Source organism: Bos mutus, chromosome 23 (assembly GCF_027580195.1).
Source record: "Bos mutus isolate GX-2022 chromosome 23, NWIPB_WYAK_1.1, whole genome shotgun sequence".
NCBI lineage: Eukaryota > Metazoa > Chordata > Mammalia > Artiodactyla > Bovidae > Bos > Bos mutus.
Window position 1 is genome coordinate 151164 of NC_091639.1, and position 15751 is coordinate 166914.

Below are 15751 nucleotides of genomic sequence, written 5' to 3' on the forward strand. Positions count from 1 at the left end.
TTCATATTTTCTGTGCCTTTCTTTGAAGCAGAGGGTCCCCAGATTTGTGGCCGGGGCTGCTTGTTCCTCCGCAGATGCGTCACAGACGGGATGCTGTAGCGGCCACACACCCGTCCCAGCTGGCCCGGCCGAGGGCCCCGCGGGGCCAGGAGCAGTCTCCTCAGCCTCTGTGGGGCCAGAGGGGGCGCCCCTGGCCATGTTGCCTGGTTTTCTCCTGCCGTGTGGGGCCGGCCCCTTTCCCTTTGTGCCTCGGGCACCCCCAAAGGGAAGGAGACCCCGTCAGGGAACCCCGAAGAAGCAGAGTGCGTCCGGCACACCACGCTGGCGTCGAGCGTGGACGCCGGCGTCGAGGGTGGGCCGAGAGCTGTTTACCCGCCTCCTTCTCTTCCTCCACTCCATTTCTCTCTCTCCGCCAGATGCGTGGGCTGGGCTGGCCCTGGATTCTGCTGGAATCGAGGGGCTGTTGGTTGGAACATGTAGCGGGACCTGTCGCCCCACGGAGGGACCCTCCGCGTGTGGCTGGGTGGCCAGCCGCCCAGAGCAGCGGCGCCAGGAGCAGGGCAAGTGGAGGCTCAGGAGGACCGGTCGGCAGGGAGCGGGGACGCGTGTGGGAGGGGGGCATCGCACAAGCTTCTGGGCCCAATCCACAGCCAACCCTCCCTCGGGAACAAAAGGCAAAGAGTGAGTGAGTCATTTCAATGGAGAATTATGAGCTGATCAGCGAGTGTATCTACACCACCTCTTGTGTGGCCTCCGTGAGGGAAGGTGTGAAATGACTCCTCCAACAGTATCGTTTCCTTTTCCCTTTTCCTTCTCTTTACATCGGGCTCGCAGACCTCTGTGGTCAGGAGGTGTGTTAGAACTTTAGGCAGTTGCCTCGCTTTTTCCAGTCGAGCAGAGGAGCCCAGGGCCAGGGGACAGAGAGGCAGGAGACAGTGGGCCACGAGGCGAAGCTCGAGCGGGCGTTGGGGGGAGGTGGGCAACCTGTGGCTCAGGTTCTTCCCTGCAGCTGACCTTGCATTTCCCGCTCGCCTGTGGGACGTTTGGCCCCATGTGATGAGCTGCTCTGTGGATGAGTAGCAATAAAACTCATCGTCTTTAAAACCCAGAGGGGCCTTTGTTAGAAGATATAATGATTGACTCAAAATTAAAAATGTGTGTATGTGAGAGAGAGAGAGAAGCAGGAAAAATGTTGTTTCTGGCCTCTCTAATGGTGGGAGACAAGCAGGGGAATTGTGTCCCCTAACCCTGGTGACTCATTTGAAAAGACCCTGATGCTGGGAAAGATTGAAGGTGGGAGGAGAAGGGGACAACAGAAGATGAGATGGTTGGGTGGCATCACTGACTCAATGGACATGAATTTGAGTAAACTCCGGGAGTTGGTGATGGACAGGGAGGCTTGGCGTGCTGCAGTCCGTGGGGTCGCAGAGAGTCGGACACGACTGAGTGACTGGACTGAACTGAACTGATAGGTCAGTTGGTAAAGAATCCACCTGCAATGCAGGAGACCCTGGTTCAATTCCTGGGTCTGGAAGATCCCCTGGAGAAGGGAAAGGCTCCCCACTCCAACATTCTGGCCTGGAGAATTCCATGGGCTGTGCAGTCCATGGGGTCACAGAGAGTCGGACACGACCGAGTGACTAAACTGAACTGAACTGAAGCCTGCTCTTAGTTGCAGACAACAGCTTCCACTCTGAGCCCTGTCAGCAGAAGGGGGCCTTTTAAGAAAAAGTCCAGGCTTGTGGTCTCCTCAGAAGAGCTGGACAGACAGGCTGTCTTCTGAAGCTCCAGGGGCAACATGCAGACCACAGTACACAACTGCCCATTGAGACCTGCTGCCACGCCCACCCAGCACTCCCCGCCCGGCCGCCACCTGCACCTGCTGGGCAGGTGCTCCTCACCTGCTTGACTCTTCCCGTGTCCCGTTTCCAGATCTGCCTCAGGCAGGTGCGTCAGACGACGAAGCCAGGTCCCAGGTCCGCACCCAGCAGCAGAGCTTGAGAAACAGTCCATGTAGCTTCCATGTTGGAGTGTGGGATCGACAGCACAGAGGACCCCATGCTCCTTACAAGGCAACACTAGCAAATGCAACGCAAAATTCCTAGCCATGTGAACTGACACTATAACTGTAGTGTCCAACTGCAAAAAAATGCAAATAACTTAGAAATAATAGTTTGATGGCTTCAAATGCTAAGGGACTTGTGGTTGGCGGCACCATGATTCCACATGTTTCTCCTGCATTTACTCTCCGGTCGGTTATTTTTCTAGTTTTTGGTATGTCCCCCCCCCATTGATTTTTTATGACATGGTGGCTATATTCTGTTTGATTAGGCTATCACAAGAAAAAGCTTTAAAAGTGGTTTATTCATTAATAAGTCTTCATGGAGCCATATTGCTTTGAAAAGTTTGCTGAGATTTCTGAACTCTGTATTTTCACCTGACACTGTAGAGTTTGGGAACTGTACCTTAAGTCCCTTCAAAGAAAAGGTTTTAATAAAATTCGAGTTCAGCATGATTCTTATAGCATGAATTTGCATAAACATTTTTATAGATGTTTATAGTGAACAATATGAAGTTCATTTTTTTCCAAACTGAGTCATTCTTGTAAAAAAATTAGCTTGGTATATAAACTTTTACTGTCCTGAAAACTAAGCAAAACAAATCATTTCCAGTGTGTGCAGGTCCAAGCACTTCTTCAGTGGACTTACGGCTCTCCCTGTCCTGGGACTGACACACAGCATGTCTTCATGACAAGGCTTCTGTTCTCAGTGCTGCCTTTCTGGCCATTCAGGGTCTTAAGTGAAATAGATTTAAAAGGGAGAATATGAATGTGCATCGGAGGTGGTAGTTTTGAAACTCGGTAAGTAGACACTTACTGAGAAGTACTCTAATTATTTCGCTTTTCGTGTGCATATGGTCATGGAAAGTAACCAGGAACCTTAATTAAAGTTTCCCCTCAGTTCCTTGGCAACAAAGGATGAGTGAAAAACTTCTCCTTTTTATTTTTCATATTTTGACCCGAGTAAATAGTTCCTTTAAATTTTTTCTCCACTGAGTATCATCTTTTTATTTTATATATGTTTTTATCATTCCACAGGGGGTTAAATACCTGTGCATTCCAGCAGCGGATTCACCATCTCAAAACCTGTAAGTTGGTTTCTTTCTGTATTATCTGGACATGTTAAAGGGAAAGGACGTGTAGTCACCAGAGCAGAGGGACCTCAGTGCCTGGCAGCTGCCCTGCTGGGAACCGGAGGCCCTCCGTCTGTGCTCCAGGTGGCTGGTCCTTCCACTGAGCAGCTCGGGTGGTGTGTGTGTCAGGGACTGACTTTGTAAAGGGTGTCTCAAACCATGCTTCAGCATGTTCACATTTCCCTGTAAACTGTTGCATTTTGTGCAATAGAAACAGAATATGAGCCACAAATGCAAGCTACACATGTAATTTTAAATTTTCTAGGTGCCACATTAAAAAGTAAGAAAGAGAGAGGTCACAACAATTTGAATAATACGTTGTATTCAACTCAGTATACCCAAAAGTACTACCAGTGCAACATGTGCTCAGCATTTTAAGGATGAGGTATTTTACATCATTTTATTCATACTAAGTCTTCAAAACCTGGGGTGCTATTTACACTTACAGCACCTTCCATCTGGACCAGCTCTGTCTCAAATGTCCAGCAGCCCCACGTGGCCAGTGGCTACCCCAGGGGCCAGAGTACTTGGGAAGCTTGTCTGAGTTGAGAGACCAGGCTTTTCTGGTTAGGAAGGTCCTGCCCTCTCTTTCCCATAGCTGGAAGCATCTCCATCCAAGGAGAGAGTCATAATCGCCCTCCTTTCCAGATCCCCATCCTCACGGTCATATGAGGCCCGTTGAACTGGGCTTGGGTGGACGGGGGACAGGGATTGGAGACCCACGAGGTAACAGCTGGGACACCACTCTGCTTGGTGTCTGGAGGTTATGTGGACCAACTGACCTTTTCCTGAGCCTGGATTTGAGCCAGACAGCTGAGAGGCTCAGGAGCTGAGACATGGCTGTCCCAGACGTCCATCGACCAACTCGTTTTTGCTGCCTGTTTTCAGTCAGACACAAGGACCCTTCCCGACGACACACAGCTATGTTTCAACAGGAAGAGCCTGTGTAGTTTGAGGATTTGGGAGTCCAAGAGCTTGTCAGCATTCAGCTTTCATGGCTTTCAAGCTCTATTGCCTATAAGTCCTATATTACAGAAATGTAGACTATAAAAATCTTACCCCCTGAAGGTTGTCCACTGCTGAACATCAGCCAGCCTTGGTTTTCCACTGCTGGAGAGCAGAGACATCTCAGGTTATGCAAGAATTTTGTGAGATCCTACCTGTTTGGAGAAAAGGGGAGCATCGTCAGATAAGCCGATGTGGGGAAGACCAGGGGTTGGGGCAGGGCGGATGGTGCAGGTCTGACCAGGAAGGGGCAGGGGGGCCTGGGTGAGGGGCAGCAGTTCCCACCCAAGGTCGTGTTTCCACACTGACTCTCCATGTTTCATAGGAAAATCCATCTTTAAGATTGAAGATGATAGAGGAAAGACTTTACAGGGTCACTAGGAAAACAGTAGTAGCCTGGATATGGGAGGAGGAGAAGTATCAGAGAACTTCCTTGGTTACTAGTCGTGTCGAGAAACAGAAGTGGTTGGGGGGCATGGTGTGTACGGAAGGAAGTGAGCCACTGCCTTTCTCTCGAGACCACAGCGATCTTCTGCCCATGTTTTGGTGGCTATTTTTAGAATGGTTGCTCTGGTCTTATCTCAAACCGAGATTCTGACATGCTGTTGAACTTGTCAATACTTGATTGGCATTCTGTTTGGAGCAGTGTGATTGCCGCACCCCTTGGCATCTGTAGTCAGGGCAGATGGCCGCTGTACTTGGACCACGCTGCCTGCCGGGACGCTCCAGCTTTGGTGCTTTGGAGGGGGCAGCACTGGGCTTGATGTCCAGGGGTGAGGACCCCGACCCTGCCCTGTGCAGACATTAGAAATCTCAGGTTCAAGGCCAGCTCCATCAGCCTTGGGCAGGTCATTCTAAGGCCCCTGAGCCCCAGTTCTCTCGTCTGCAAGGGCCTGCCTTTGGCATTTATGGAGATGAGGCCATGTGTGGAAGTCTTCTTTGTGACCTCCAAGCACTTTTGAAAACAAGAGTGTGTTTTTGTTCAGAGTGCATTGGTGTGGCCTGAGAGTCACAGGAAGGGCCATTCTGGTGCTCAGGAGGATGTGCCCCAGGAAGGCCGGGGACTGAGGCTGCCGTAGCCCGTCCCCTGACTTCTGGCATCTCCTAGGTCTGCTCAAATCTGGCAAAACCAGCCCAGCGACAGTCAACCTGGGCCCAGAGGACTAGCTCATAAGATTTAAACTAGTTCTCCCCTGTCCCAGACATGTACAGAGGTCTTGTAAGATGTGTGATTTGCCTTATTTTAACTCTTTGCTTGTATCTGGATGAGAAGGTGGTTGACAGGTGGGTGCTGCAGCTGGGAAAGGGGGTCCAGACCATAATTCATCGGAGATGGAGTTATGCTCATAGGCTCGTAGGCATGTGGGTGTCTTTGGGGAAATGTTTATTTTTGATCCATTGGTAATAGCAGAGCTTACACACAAGTAAGGCTTTGGGTACATAAGTGTCCATGGCTCTGTAAACGTGTCTTGCTTTAGTGAAGTTCTATGAAGATAGTGAAGCTAGGCTTGGAATTCGAGTGTAGTTCATATCTTAAGAGACAGCCTGTGAAACACCTTGAGTTTCTCCTTGCCTGTCACAGGTGTTTCATTGGAAAGCACAGCCTGCAATTTAATGGTAAGCATGAGTTCATGATACAGAAAGTCTACTGACGCTGACAGGCAGAACCCTTGACTGTGTGACCTCCTCCCTGAGCTCATTACTCACCAGATAGGGGAGTATGTGAAGGCTGACCATAAGCCTTCAGTTTCTGTATCCCCAGCCAGTGTAGACAGTCAGGACACAAAGCCTCCTCAGGCTCTGGGACCTGGCTAGAACCAGGGTCCTTCAGGTGAGCAGTTTCTTCTCGGTGCCTAAGAGTTCTTATATGTGGGGACAAAATACATTCTAGAAAACTGTATTGCTTATTCAAACAGATTTAAAAAGTTGTTTCCAACTTAGGATAGGATTTAAGGTTAGTATCCTAAATCTTTCCCCACACATCCCTGTAGGAATTCTTCTTGCTACTTACGTCAGTCAGAAGGCCATGACCTTTGGAGAATAACTGCTTTCAGTCACTGCAGAGGCTCCAAAAAGGTCAGTTTTCTGGCTTGGCCATCTCCTCACAAACTCCCCCTCTGATCTTCCAGGAACTTAAATTGCAGAAACCTGGTTTGAGATGACAGTTAACACATCAGAATTTTAGCTCTGTTCCCCCAACCACCCTGCCTCGCAAAGTCAGGAAACGGGAAAGTTCAAGCTCTCATAGTGGCGACAGTCCCAACCCAGGCCAGTGTGTTCTGCTTGATTTGCAGAATTAGAGGCACCGTAGGCTTTGTCTCAGACACACACACCTCCTGCCAGAGGCCGGCGTGCAGTGGTTGAGTGAACCAAGGCTTCTGGGAGTGTTTGCTTTTGCTTTCTCTGTGTACTTCCTCGGGCGAGTCATTGTAACCTCATTCTCTCCTCTGTGAAATGTCTATCTCACACAATTTCTGTAGCTTTAGGTGAGGTGGTGAAAGTGTTTACTGACCCTAAGTGTCTCCAAAGAATTAGCTTCCATTTTCCGCTTATTCAGGAAAGGAGTGTTCACGTGTCTTGAGAGTGAGTGGTTGGAGGTATCGCTGCTTATTCATTCTTGTTTTAATATTTTTCAAATTGGTGCCTGTATTTAGACACCATAAGAGAAGAGTTATCATTTTGTCTTCTTTGAGGAGCTGGCAGGTTTGCATCTTCACAGCAGAGCCTTGATGACAACAGAGGCTTGAGAGTCAAGCAGGGTCTAAATTTCTTGGGGTTTTTGTGGGGAGAAGAGGTGTCAGCGATGCAGAGAGCTTGTAATAAACAGCAGTAGACCCTCCTTATCTGTCCCACCTCCTGTCTTTTTGTGTGTGTTTTCTTTAGTTTATGTCTCTTGTGCTTCCAGCTCTCTTTTTCTCTCATTTACATTTTTCTTTAATGTTAAAAAGCAGTTCTGCAACATCAGAGGTAGGTGGGCCCTGGAGTACTGTCCTATTTCCAGACAGAAATGCACATACGTAACTCCTGAGGACTCCGTAGCAGAAGGGAGAAATGTGTAGAAAATGTGTGTTGCTTTCTAAGATTTCACCTATTCAACTTAGAAACCTAGTTTTTAGTCTTAGACTATGTTTCTTTCTTTTTGGAGGTGAAACTGTTCTTTGTGAAATGAAGAGATAGTAGGTGGTAGAGAGGGTTTTGTTTAATTCTTTTTACAATGACCTCGTCCGGCACAGTGAAGTGTGCACTACGCACGCCTCGCCTGACTCTTCTCGTGTTGGCGGTGCAGGAAATGCAGGACTTGGGGAATCCTTGACAGAAGCACGTTGAAGGCCGTGAGGTCTGCCGAGTGGGGAAGTGTCTCTGTCCTGCTCACCTCAGCTGCGGTGAGAGCTGCACGGTCAGTGCAGGGCCCCGGGGGTGGCGCCAGGGCTGGACGGCTCTAAGGAGAGGAGCTCGCTGACCTGAGCCCGCCCTCCAGAGCTGGCGCCCAGGAGAATGCACCACACGCGTACTTTGTTTTCAGCATCTTTTCTGAGGAAAAACCCCTGAGGATGCTGGCCTTTCCTGGGCTTTTTCTCCTTCGCTTTCCTATATACATACTGCACACACTTGTATACACTCTTGTACACACAGGTGCACACATGTACACACACTGTGCACACACATGTGTGGGCTCTGACGAGGGTCAGGAGAAGCAGCCTGGTCTGTCTCTGCTGGCTTTGGGGGAGCCCAGCTGCCCACATGGTGCTGAGCCAGACCTCCCCCAGGCAGAGTCCTTCCCGCCACAGACCCCTCAGTGGGGACCACAGCCCACAGGTCCTGCCATCTTGGAGTGAGAAGTGACTGTTCAGGCTCAGAGGATGCACGTGGCACGGCGTGGCCTGAGTGTGCTGGACCCACGAAGGTCAGGAAGACCCTGCTGGCTCTGCTCTCGGCCTCTGGGTGGATGCCCTGGCCATGAGGAGGGCCAGCACTGACCACAGAGGAGGAGCCGGGGGTGGTGGCTGCTGCTGGGCTGTTTGCCAGCCCCACGGAGGACAGCGCTCGCCAGGCTCACAGGTCTGCTGTGCTGACGGAGCTGCACACTCACGTGGGCATGCTTCTTGTGGACGCACCCTGCCAGCTCTCCCCCGACAGAGCGCACCCCACGTCTCTGCGTGGAAGTAAAGGGACATCGCGGAGACCAGGAATAGGGAACCTGCCGCCTGTGGGGGTGTGCTTCCATCTGGGCTTCTGCTTTGATCTGGGGTTGAGCAACGCGAGGCCTGAGCCCTGGGGATTTCCCACGATGGGGGAGGGGCTGCAGTGACCAGGCCTGGGCTCCTGTCATGAGCTTCCTTGGAAATGACCCACCCTGGGGGCCCTGAGAATGCCTGCCTCCTGGCTTTCCTCGGAAGAGGCGCTTCTAGGAATGTCTGTCTGGCGCGGCCTCATGCCCGGTCCTGTCCGTGAGTCAGGTTTCACGGCTGGGCTCTGAGCAGGCCCTCCATCAGCGTCCTGACTCTCCTGCCCTTGTTCCGACACCGTGGTGGGCAGGAGCCGTCCGTGGGCTTTTCCTGGACTTGATGCCTGATGCGGACAGAGGTGACGGAGGAAAGGCCTGTGGGACCCTCCTCTCACTTCCTCGTCTGGGGCCCCTCACACGCTTGCTCTGGGCTCAGGTCAGTCTGCACATCACCCTGCTGACCACACCCCTGCCCTAGGGTTTCAGGAAGGGGGCTCAGCTGTCACCTGTGCAAGACGTCGGTGAGCTCACAGGGCCGACACATCCCCAGGACAAGCCTCTGGCCTGACATGGCCTTCACGGCATATTCTGAGGCCACCCATGTCCTTCACAAGCTCAGGCTACTGTGTCTCGTCTCCTGACTCCCTCTTCCTTTGCTGGTAGGAGGTCTGTCCCGCCTGTGGAGGACCACAGAGTGTGGGCTTCAGTGTGGCGAGTCCTCTCGGGAACCCTGGTGCCGCAGCATGGCTGGCCTGGGAGACAGGCGCCTGCCCTCAGCCGCCAGCTACAGCGGGCATGAGCCTGGGGTCCGGGCACATGGCCCAGCTGTGGACCTACAGTCAGAGCTGCCTGTCTGCTGGCTTGTCTGCAGGGGAGACCATGGTAGGCGGAGCCGCTCCTCGGCCACAGGAGAGGCTCAGTGTCCTTAAATTGTTGCACCTTTGATGTCAGGTTAGGCTGTAAATAGTAGGATTGACAGTGTTTTAAGTTATAAAGACATTGATTTACTTCACTCCCTGCCCAAGACGCCCAGGACAAGTGCTCCAGGTCTGGGCAGTAGCTCCCAGAGCCCCCGTTGCAGCCCGAGGCCTGTCGCCTGTGGTCACAGGGCAGCTGGCTCAGCTTTGGGCACCAGCTGGCCACCCAGCGCCCTGCAGGAAGCCTGAGGTAGAGACCCTTCTTTTGTCAGGAAGGGAGTCCTCCTGGAGCCCAGTCCCAGCCTCCCCTCTGCTTCTCTGTGGCTGGAACTGCAGGGAAGATGGGAGCTTCTGACAGCCTGGGAGGGTGTGGACGGATGAGCCTCTCCCCTCCCCACGCCCCGCCCCCCGCCACCCCCAGCCTCAGCACTTGCCATCAGAAGAGCTCATGCTCAAGGCGGGTTTTACCTGAGATATGGGATGGACGCACCCCACCGTGGACGCTGTGCTCAGCACTGGGCAACCTGACCCCTAGGGCCACCGCACCCCTCCCTGCCCTCTGCCCAGCCTCTGCTCCGAGGTCTTTGTATGTCGGGGTCACCGCAGCGTCTTCCCTTGTCTGTCTTACACCACGTCAGTTTAGGGGTGGCGCTTTAGTGCCCGAGGTTGCCATGTGCACTCACCCTGGGAGCACATGTGCCCGGGGAGGTCAGCAGAAACACCCCTCACCTCACCCTGCCTTGTGGTCTAGTTGGCTCTCTGCTCAGAGTCTGGAGTCTGTGGCTGGGACCCTGGCCCCTCTGCGCACAGTAGCCTCAGGCCGTGTGAGAGATGCCTGCACCAAAGTCCTCTGTGTCTGCTGCCCAGATCCAGGACACGCAGCTTGCTAAGTTTCTTCTGCAGTCCACACCTGGCTGCGTCTGTGTGCCCCACCTGAATCCCCTGTTCCTCTGAGGTTTGTTCACCCGGTCAGCCTTCATGGAACCGCAGGCCTACGTGTGGCTGCGAGCCACATTCTATTCCTCTCTGATCTCCAGGCTTAGCAGAGTCCCTGCTGCACGCTCAGTGCTCAGTAGCCGCTGTGCTTTCAGGCCACGGGCAAAATCCACTTCAAAGCAGGAGACTTGGGAAAGCACAGGCTCTGTGGTTCCCCTCAGAGTTTTCCTCGACCCACCGCACGGTCTGGATGACGCTGCTGGGCGTGAACCGGGGCGGGAGAAGAGAGCTGCTGACAAGGGAAGTGGCTCCGTCGTGTCCGACTGTGCGACCCCACGGACTGCAGCCCACCAGGCTCCTCTGTCCATGGGATTCTCCAGGCAAGAACACTGGAGTGGGTTGCCATTTCCTTCTCCAGGGATCTTCCCGACCCAGGGATCGAACCTGGGTCTCCTGTGTTGCAGGCAGATTCTTTACCGTCTGAGCCACCAGGGAAGCCATAAAAGCTAAGGATCAGGAGAAAAGATCGCAGTCTCATGGTCACATGGGACCTCAGAGTCCGCGAAGCCCGTTGCTGTGTGTTTCTCTGTCCCGGCCTGTGAAGCCCAGTTCCCATTTCCCAGTGAGGCTAAGGGAAGGCAGGTGACGTTCCCACGGCCACACGTTCAGTCAGACCCCTCGGGCTTGGGGGCTGCAGTTCTCCTGCCCCAGCCTGGAGGATGGGCAGTCAGGACCTCCTCCAAGATGGTCAGATGTGAACTGGAGAGCCCACACTGGGTGGGTACCTCCCTCACCTGGTGGGTGGTAAGCAGGTCACTGTGGGGATCGCTGCCCTGCTGGGTGTTGAGGGGCCCAGACTGACCGTGGGGCTGGGCCGGACCTGCCCCCAATGTCCATGTGGCCCTGCGTGTTTCAGGGGTTCCTTGCAGAGAACTTCCAAAAATCCCAGTGGATGGGCCATCCCCTCCCAGCCTCAGCACTGTGGGTCAGATTCAAAGCCCTGGACAGTGACTGGGATCTGGACCTGCGGACTCAAGACCTTTTCAAGAAACCTCAGCGGGTTTTTCTTTTCCTCATACGTTGAGTAAAGTAGAGAGATGTCACTTCTCTCTTTTTTCCTCCCCACAGGACGCGACACTTCAAAGAAAGTATTAAATTCATCCATGAGTGCCGTCTCCAGGGCGAGGGCTGCCTGGTTCACTGGTACGTGTGTCCCTGCCCGACAGCGAGGGCCTGCTCTGCCCTGCTCACGGTCTCCCTGAACGTCCAGCACCTACCCACCTCACCCCGGCTGCGTGTCAGCCATGGTTGGCTTTTGTGCAAAGTGAGCCAAACAGTTGTTCCTTCCTTGTCACTTAGCATTTTCGCTTTTTGTTAGGTTTTTGCAGGGACTGTCAAGGTTACTGGAAAAAAGGAGCCCCTTTTCCATCCTCTCCCAACATCCTTTCAGAACTTGGCTCTGCTCAGTAGCCATTCAAAGCACTGTTTCTTGCTGGAGGGTTTTGGCTGCATATGTGGGTGTTTAGCATTGCGTTACTGTCACACCAGAACAACCATCTCTCCTCCATTTACAGATTGGGGCTTTTATGTGTTTGGAGCTTGTACTTGGCTCTAAGCAGAGCTGAACAGACTTTTAAAATTCAGCAGGTCTATGCAGCTGTTGCCTCCATTCACACACCGTGTGTGTGGTATAAACACATACACCTGTGTACACGTTCTGTGGCGAAGGCTGCTGCTGGGTGCAGACCCCAAGGACAGTGCCCCCAGCCTGGCACAGCCAAGCACTCAGGGGCCTGCGGGCCCTCATTGCATCACTGCCAGTGCTTATGCTGAAGACATGGCTAACAGTGAAAACATAAGCTGCTATTCATAATGGTGACACATCCAGGGGCCCAGAGGCCGGTGTTCTGGGGCAGAAGCTGCTGTCATTAGAGCACGGATCGGACAGGCCCCCTCGCTCCTGAGTGAGGTTCGGTCTGGGTTCACGAGAGAATCTCAGTCATCTGAGTTCCCCCAAGGAAGCTGCCGTTGCAGTGGAGGCTCTGTGGAGTCACACGGCCCACCCTGGGGGTGCTGCTGCCCCACGGAGGGCTGAGGGGCCTGCCGTGTGGACCAGGGGAGCCTCCTGGAACCCCCAGTCGGGCAGGGGCACTGGGTAGACTGCCTGTTTTAGCAGTGTTGTTCTGCAGTTTTATGCGCTTGAAACTGGATTTCCATTTTACTTTAAAAAAGAGCAGGATGTGTAATAAACATGAAGTGCGGGTTTGTGAAGCTCGCTTGCATTTGCTCCAGCGCGCTCTGCAGTGCAGCCAGAGCTGTTTCGGGGGGTGAGCATCTCCCCAGCTGCGCCCCAAGAGGATGTGAGTTTTTTAAAAGATTTATCAGTATTTCTGATACACAGCCCAAGGGAAGAACCACTACTTGAGAGTGGTTTTTATTGTTATTTATATTTGAATAAGTGCAGGGCTGATGTTCTAGGAATTCGTGTTTCATTTGGTTGTGTCAATCTGAAGATAAGCTTTTCTAAAAATGAGAAATTTGCTGAACTTCCCCATCTTAAACCGTTGCTGAGCACTCCAAGTCTGACGTAGCACAACCTCTCTGTGACCACCTTAATTTGCATGCACATTTAAAATTGGTCGCCTTATTCAGCCTGCTGGAGAAAACTGGCCATTATCACCTGCAGAACGTCCCCACCCCCACCCCCCAGAGCACGTGGAGTGTGCCACGCGGGTACTCTGCTTGGGTCTGTGGAGGAGATCAGAGAATGTTGGCTAAGGGCATCTGTATTTAATGAGTTTTTTAAGTGATAGACTTTACCCTTATGTACCTAAGAAAGTGTTAGTCATGTCTGACTCTTTGCGATCTCATGAACTGTTGCCCATGAGGCTCCTCTGTCCATGGGATTTCCCAGGCAAGGATATTGGAGTGGGTTACATTTCCTCCTCTAGGGGATCTTCCCAACCCAGGGATCAAACCTGGTTCTCTTCCATTGCAGACAGATTGTTTACTGTCTGAGCCACCAGGGAAGAGGTACCTAAGAAAATCAGACTTTAAAAGTGTGAAGCTGTCTGAATGCCTGAGGTTATAACTGACTATTGCTGGGCTCCTGGACCCTTCAAGTGCCCAGATGTCCTTTCACAACTTTTCTGTCCAGGGAATGGGGACTATCTGAAGGGGAGGTCAGGAGAAAAAGAATCATAGCACCAAGTGTCTGGAGCCATAGCCAGTAGACAACCAACCGAGACGGAGGCCGCGTGGGTGAGGAGTGCCCAAGACCCTAGTGTGGTAAAGCAGAGAGAGCTGGTATGCTTCTGAGTGATTTCCGAGGACGCACTGGCTAGCTGTCCACTCATAACCGAGGACAGGCAGCTTCCTACATGAGTCTGCTGACTGCCCCTTGCCATGTGGCTCTCAACCTGCAGCCTGGCGGGCGTCTCCAGGAGCGTGACCCTGGTGGTCGCCTACATCATGACGGTCACCGACTTTGGCTGGGAGGACGCCCTGCACACCGTGCGTGCAGGCAGGTCGTGTGCCAACCCCAACCTGGGCTTCCAGAGGCAGCTGCAGGAGTTCGAGGAGCTCCAGGTCCACCAGGTAACTGCGCGCCACCTTCACCCCCAGGCCGGATGGCTCACGGGCTCCCTCCAGCCCCTCGCAGCCGTCCACCTTCCGCAGGCCCCAGGTGAGCTTCTGCCTCTCTGCCTGGGGTCGAGTGCTGTCATCTTGACGAGGCTGGCTTTCACATCCTCAGGCCAAAGCCTGGAAGAAGTCATTGTGTCGCTCGGCGCCCACTGGCCGGCGTCAGAGCTGACTGGGTGAGGGCACCGGGCGGGCAGGGTGAGGGCGCGGGGGTGTGACGCCCCGCTGTCTCGCTTCCCCAGTTCCGCCAGTGGCTGAGAGAGGAGTATGGCGAGAGCCCGCTGCGGGACGCCGAGGAGGCCAGGAGCATCCTGGGTAAATACAAGGAGCAGGGGCGCGCGGAGCCCCCGCCAGGCGCGCGGCGCTGGGCCGGCCTGCGGGCCCCGCCCCCTGGCCTACGGCAGCTACACCCCAGAGACTTAGCCGGCGCCACGGACACCTTCCGCTGGCTTCTCGTCGCTGCCTGGCCTGAGGACTGGAAGGGGGTGTCCAGTGGATCCAGGCTCCTCTCGAGACCCCCCCAGCCGCCCCCCAGCTTCTGTGCTGCCAGACACTGCTGACTGTTATGCCCACGGGCGAGCCGGGGTGTGTGTGACACGGGTGTGTGTATGACGTGGGTGTGGTGTGTGACACAGGTGTGTGTGTACACAGGTGTGGGGTATGAGTGTGTGACATGGGTGTGGTGTGTGTGTGACACAGGTGTGTAACACGGGTGTGTGTGTGACACAGGTGTGTGTGTACACAGGTGTGGGGTATGAGTGTGACATGGGTGTGTGTGACACGGGTGTGTGTGTGACAGGTGTGGGCTGTGACACAGGTGTGTATGTACACAGGTGTGGGATATGTGTGTAAGACATGGGTGTGTTATTGGTGTGACAGGCACATTTGCACACAGGTGTGGGTGTGACACAGGTGTGTGTACATGGATGTGTGTGACACGGGTGTGGTGTGTGTGAGACATGGGTGTGTGTGCACACAGGTGTGTATGCATGGATGTGTGTGACACGGGTGTGTGCGTGTTGGGGTATCATCGTGAAGGCCACAGTGTCCAGACTGATCTCGTGGCCTCTCCTCGTCTGAGACCCACTGGGCCGCGTTGGGAGGTGACTGTGAAGAAGCTTTTCTCCAGAGCATCCTGGGCTTGCCCTGTGGCCATGGGGGCAGCCTCCTGAGTGTGGTTTTGGGGTGTCGGCCCTACTCAGCCCTGCCCTTCTCGGAGTCCTGCTTGGCTCTGTCCGCCTGCACTGGTGTTGGGTGGGGAGCACCCCGGATGCCCTCCCTCAGCTCCCGTCCAGCTCCTCCCTCCCGGCCTGCTGCCGCTGTCTCCCTGGGCCTCTTTGCAAGGCATGCATGCACCTTTGGGATTTGGGAAGAAAGAGCAGTTATCAGGCACGGTCACAGTTTGCGTTTACGAATATGTTTAAATGCCTGTGAACTCATTAAGCACCTCTGTCTGCCGTGGATGTGAGATGATCTCAGCTACCTCATTAAATCGTTTCTGAAAAGCTGTTTTTCATTTTTCCAGTTGTCTCTGCAGCTTTGCGCTGAAAGTGTGTGGTCACAGTTGCTTTGGAAGCCAGAGGGAGAGGAGTGCATCTCCGGGCTGCTCGAAGCTTCTGACTCAGGCTTTGGGAGCGCCTGGTGGTGGTGACGCTGGCGTCGGGCTCTGCTGGCTGTGCTGGGCGAGGCCCACAGTGTGGCCTTGGGTGTGGCCCTTTTTTGTCGACCCACGTGGTCTAAGCACTCAGAGCTGTGCGAAAAAACATGCTCGGCCTCTCCCTGTACAGCCTTCTCTGAACCCCACCACGGAAGGAACCCTGAGTAAGAACAGCTT

At 53.7% G+C, this 15751-nt stretch overlaps 1 protein-coding gene across 3 annotated transcripts in view; it reads left to right on the forward strand.

Annotated features, from left to right (window-relative positions):
• Positions 1-15751, forward strand: part of DUSP22 (dual specificity phosphatase 22) — a 53769-nt gene that overhangs the window by 30110 nt on the left and 7908 nt on the right. The window contains exons 4-8 of one of the 3 annotated variants that reach the window (XM_070361320.1): positions 3098-3147; positions 7484-7594; positions 11404-11478; positions 13701-13872; positions 14160-14232. In XM_070361320.1, coding sequence (XP_070217421.1) covers positions 3098-3147; positions 7484-7594; positions 11404-11478; positions 13701-13872; positions 14160-14232 — 481 coding nt within the window. Of the gene's footprint in view, positions 1-3097; positions 3148-7483; positions 7595-11403; positions 11479-13700; positions 13873-14159; positions 15430-15751 lie in introns of those variants that run through there. The other 2 variants (XM_070361321.1, XM_070361319.1) reach the window with 2 other exon arrangements.